We start from the raw sequence: 6000 nt of genomic DNA on the forward strand, positions 1-6000 counted from the left end.
ACACCTATGATTGCGTTAGTCCGATTTGGTGTATCTAATTTACACCAAGATATTATTGTCAATGCAGAATGATAGTTTTCAATAATTTAGGGGGTCTTTCAGCGATTTGACCATATGTTAATGAAAAGCATGATACATGTAGGATATCAAATTTCTTTTAACGATATCTTGGTGTAGGCAAGATATGAGGCAGATTTAACTGTATCTGTGATATCCTTAATTTCTAGTTCGATGGGATATATACGTTCAACAAAGTCACTAAACTTTGAATTATTCAATAAAAGGACATCATCTATATAGCGGAACGTGAAGTTAAAGGATAATGCTAGTTTTTTTTTATTCTTGATGAGAAGCTCCTACATGAAGTCTGCTTTATATATATCATCGCACAAGTCGTCAAAAAGAGGAGCACAGTTGGTTTTAACAGGAAAGCCGATAGTTTGTTCCAAAATATGTCCTCCAAACGTTACCAAAATGTTGTCAATAAAACAAATCGATATATTGTCAATCCTGTATTAAGCAGTCACTCATAGAAAGTATCAAAAGTGATCGCTCAAGAGAGGTGACCTTTTAAAAGTGGTTCCGAAACAATTCCGACATCGCACATGGCCTGGACTGGGGCAAATTGTTTAAGTGTTTTCAATCTGAAGAGTTATCGTTCGTGTGACAAGACGAGTTTAAAATGGCGATTCCGGCGCTCTAAATTTGAAGAAAACATTCAAAATAGTTAATATTGGTGGAGAAATAAGTCGATGATACGGCCGCGGGTTTAAATGGAAATTGAAAGAAGTGGAACACGAGAAATTCACAAATTCACCTCTTATTGCACCATCTTAAACTGGCTCTCATTCTCATTCTGACCTCAATACTTAACATATGTTTTTTCGTCATGATTATAATATGGTTGTTAAAAACATAAAAATGACGTTGTTAAAAGTTGAAATGACGATTTCGTGCGAAAATTAAATAACTGCAGACCACGTTAGACAGGAGACCCATGAAAAGAGTTACATTATATAGAGTAAAAGTTTAAGACAGTCTGAAAGTGACCTATAGATGCAGGTGACCGCTGAAACGAGGTGACCGTTAAAGCAGGGTGACTGTATATATATATATATATATATATATATATATATAAATATCAGCACAACAATGTTAAATCTGCAAATTTGCGGAAGCATACTTCATATGCAGGCATTGCTGGAATGTTGCAACACAGAAATGAAAAGTTCACAATGGGAAAATTGAAATCATCTGTTTTGTTAATCTCTCAACCGTTCCGTAAATTTCTGGATATAAGTCAAGGTATGAGGCAGACTAAACTTTATCTGTGCTTTCTTTTATTTCAAGTTCAATGGGATACAACATAGTCACTAAATTTCGAATTATTGAGTGAGAAGTCATCATCTTTATAGCGAAATGTGAAGTTTAAGGATAATGCTTGCTATTTTTTATTCTTTCTAAGAAGCTCCTGTATGAAGTCTGCCTCATATGAATAAAGGAACAAGTCGACAAGAAGAGGGGCACAATTTCGTTTCCAAATGGATGCCGATTGTCTTTTGAAAAAAAACGTCTTCCAAACATAACAAATATGTTGTCAATAAAAGAAATCAGGCATCTGGATGATTTCAGTTTCGAAGAATTCCTTTTTAGAATCAGAGTAAATTTTTTTACAGATGATTTATATCTTCCTTAAACAAGATATTTGTATCAACGTTGGACATTCTTTTTATGAAACAAAGTTGGACTAATTATTTCAATCTGTCTTGAAGTTTAGCATGGGGGATACTGGTATAAAGGGAAGAGAGATGTTATTTTTTTGGTATCCACATTTGATTCACTCCGCTCTGAAGCTCCGATTTCATTGGTGACAAAATGGATGAAATACAAAGAGTCATTGTAACAACAAGTGGGAACACAAGACGGCTACCATTTAAAAAATGCGTAATACTAGTATCCAGATGTACAAACACAAGTTCGAAATACAAAACAAGTGGTATATGCAATAAAGTAAAAGAGAATGGTTACCCAGGCAGCTTGAATCACACACAGAAATACATCATCAAATAAATAGTTTAGTATGCACAGTCACACAAATTACACAGAATCAATCGAGGAGACCATGCGGTCTCAACAAAGTCAAACGCCGTAAACAGTGGCTAAAGTATACACACCATATGGGCAGCATCGTGCTTATCATGTTGTTAAACCACGCTCAAACAACATACAGACACAATCAGGGATATAGTGTAAAAACACACGTACAAACACTACGCAGTCAGAAACAATTTAGTAAATAGTGTGATCTCCACACCCACACAAAATATTAATCACTCGTACAATCACCGGATAAACATGGTTAACAGTCTGGGAAAATATTGTTAACGTATTTGATAAAATTCGGGCTTGAACTTTGTCTAGCTTTCAGTAACTGCAAGCATTCTTCGACCGGTAGGGTTTTTTTTATTTGTTGGTTGTATCGTACTTAGTACCGGTTTGATGAGTCAAACCCTTTCCAAAAGATTTTTAGGATTTGTTCTTCTATTTTGCAGTGTCACAACTATTTCAGGTTAAAGGCAGTATTGACAGGCCAAAACACGTTTAACCACGCAACACCATCCATATGCCTGTCAGATGTGTCTATTCCAGTGGTTGCCGTTTGTTGCTGACTGCCATAATTGTTTCTCCTATTTTAGCATTAACTACGGTTACTTTCAATTTTGCATAATTCATTTTTATTTACTTATTGCAGTGGATGAAGAAGGAAAACGTGAAGGCACAAATGCGTCATTTTCCTTTTCAACCTTTACGGAAGACACTGTGACCATGGTGACAATGAACACGAGATCGCCAACTGCAGGTAATAATAATATGATATGAAATTTGTTCTGGAAATATATGATGTAGTAAACATTTGAATTACATTCAAACATCAAGTCGAAATATATATAGTTAATTCACTTATACTTAAAATGGGGAATGTTGGTATAAAGGGTAGATAGATGGGTCTAAACTGTTGAAAGAGGAAAAAGACATTGATTGCATGTATTCTAATAGATCTTTTGATTTTTTTATACGCAGTATACGAAGTTCGTATTATATTGCTTCCGTGTGAAACATATTCAATTCACAGATATCACCAATCAAGAATGTTTTTGCAAATAAACTAAACCGCATATGATTCTTAAATTTTATTTTGTTAACTGGTTATTGTAAGACAAACTGCGCTCTTGTTTTGAGAGAGTGTTGTATGACAAGCTGAGGACCGGTCTCGGTACTTTTGAAGTTCATTCTATTCCCTCAGTAGTTTCTGTTTCTTACTTTGATTTGTCTCTCCCTAATCAATTACGATCATGTAAAATATAACACATCTGATGTTTACCTCTGTAAAAATGTAATGTTTAACAATGATGTAGTTGCTAGAGAGAGGTGACAGATACCAAAGGGACATTCAAACTCATAAGTCGAAAATAAACTGGCAACGCCATTGCTAAAAAAGAAAAAGACCTACAGAAAAACAATAGTACACAAAACACAACATAGAAAACTAAAGACTGAGCAACACGAACCCCACCAAAACTCCCGGTGATCTCAAGTGCTCCAGAAGTATAAGCAGATCCTGCTCCACATGTAGCACCCGTCGAGTTGCTCATGTTAGTTCAAACTTATTTTTTTAGTATCGTACTTTCATTTGACAGAGAACATCACTGCGAAAACACATGCAACAAAGAAGGAACCTGAAAATGGTGCTCTCCAGAGGAGATCAGTTTTGATGTGGATTATTGGCTGCTGTATTATGTCTGTTTGGTCTTTATCTAGTTGAGGATGGTTGATTAATAGAACAGATATATAGTACCAGGAAGAAAACTTTTGCTTTAACTTTATTTAATTTATTTTAGCTCTTGATAAAATGATCACAAAATTGATTTTATATCTTTGATTTTTAAAGAATTAAGCTATAATGAATTGATTATGAAAATCAACAAAATGAATACTTGGGATTTGTTGATTTTTTTTTCTTGTAAATAATGTCCATAGTAGCAGTTATTTTGGGTTTTTTGGGACAAATGACTTTTCAGATATCCTGGTGAAATTATACATGTTGTTTTCTATTTACTGGTTGATGTATAAAATAATGAGAGGATGTATGATTGCCAATGACACAACTATAGGTCACCATACGGCCTTAAAATGAGCAATAACCATACCGCATAGTCAGCTATCAAGTGCCCAGATATGACAACATGTGGTTGTCATTTTTACTACATGAGTTTGTACCCTTGGTTTCTTTATCCTATTTTATTCTATCATAAAACTGGTATTTTTATCATTTTACATACTAAAGGTTTTCAGGTCGCATATCCACAGAATCTACAAAGTCTTGCTTTTGTTTTGTTTTAGATTTGAGCATACGCATATTTATTGTATGAAGCTCTGACTAGCGTATACAAAAATGCGCTTTGGCAAACTATTTTATATCACAATAAAAAAAAAAAAAAAAGCATTCGTTTCCTATATACACACGAGCGTTAATTTTAATGTTAAATTTGTACAATTTACGTTCAAACTCATTCCCCTTTACCTAACCAACATAACACAGTATACGCATTTTCAGTTCAGAAGGACACGAATTCACATTTAAAAACAGATATATATTTTGTAAATAAAAAACAGCTTAACTTGTGCTTCTAACATTTTATTTTTTGTAAATTCCAGTGGTTGCCACGAAATGAAATAGGACAAACAGGACCACATTTAAATGAGAAAATAAAATTGTATAGACATCAAATCTATAACCAATCAACACGACAAAATCCGTTAGGTGCACAAATCTAATCCGTGCCTGAACACATCACTCAGATTGTACTGTATTCCCACGGTACTCCCAATATAACAATGTTCATATGGAACAACGACACAACAAAGACCGATTATAGAGAAAGAAAAACAATTAACTGCTAAATTAAAACGAAGTTTAAACTCGTGAAAGTGAATAGGGAAAACGTTTATATCCTTATATTTATGTTACTATCCCCAGATCAGTTATGTTCTTTGCGCTATTACATCTCCTGTTTTAAACGGCGATTGTTTTAAATATTGCGTAACGTTATCATAAACAACGTTACTTTTTTAATCAGCCATGATTATCTTACAAAATATAACACAGGTTAATGAAAACTTCATTCATTACAATTTTAGAGAATTTGCATCATACATATGTGTGTATGTGTTTGTTATAAAAGCTGCATATCCCATGCCTAAATCTCACATAAAATTTGCCTAAATGCGTCATCAAGGTATTACGGTCTATTAAAAGTCCTAACAAATGAATTGACTCATTTTGAAATTTCAGAGTTGTTTAATTTGTCTATTAACTGTAATATATTTTTCGCCATATTATATGCCTTACGAATCTTTCATCGATCTTTTTCGTATATCGCACGTCGGTATGATCAAAAATTGCCAAAAAATTGAGCTCTTTGCTTTCACATATATACGGTATCATTCCTTTCAATCTTATTATTACTTTCACCAAATAGTGAAAAGATGAGAGTGTACAGATGATTATTATCATCCGAGCCTAAAAATAAGTATGTTCACACCAAATATGCGCTTGAGGAACAAGTGACGCTAGTAGCATTTCCTGGATCTTCAAAAAAGCACAGGTACCACCAATTCGGAACTCTCAAAAATGCATCAATAGGAATCAGCTTTAAAACAGTGTCGTCTTGATCATTGAGTTTGTTTTAGTTTTCAGAATTATTAATTTATTTACACACTGCAAATGGACATTTAAGGTTAAGCGGTTATAACTATGAATCCGGAATTTCACGAAAAAAAAATTGATGTCCTACGCTCTATTCATCGACATATACATTATATACTTACTATAGCCATTTGAAGAAATCGATTTTTATACCATTATGATTATTTAACATGAAACAGCACTGAGACCCAACAGTATTAATATGCTCTAAGGCAGTTTATGCAGTATGCTAA

At 33.7% G+C, this 6000-nt stretch overlaps 1 protein-coding gene across 1 annotated transcript in view; it reads left to right on the forward strand.

Moving 5' to 3' along the window:
* Positions 1–3992, forward strand: part of LOC127726993 (uncharacterized) — a 153110-nt gene extending 149118 nt beyond the window's left edge. Inside the window, exons 25-26 of the mRNA XM_052234364.1 lie at positions 2753–2860; positions 3699–3992. Coding sequence (XP_052090324.1) covers positions 2753–2860; positions 3699–3823 — 233 coding nt within the window. The 3' untranslated portion in view covers positions 3824–3992. The remainder of the gene's footprint in view (positions 1–2752; positions 2861–3698) is intronic.
* Positions 3993–6000: the final 2008 nt, after the last annotated feature.

This window comes from Mytilus californianus, unplaced genomic scaffold, assembly GCF_021869535.1.
Source record: "Mytilus californianus isolate M0D057914Y unplaced genomic scaffold, xbMytCali1.0.p SCAF_19, whole genome shotgun sequence".
NCBI lineage: Eukaryota > Metazoa > Mollusca > Bivalvia > Mytilida > Mytilidae > Mytilus > Mytilus californianus.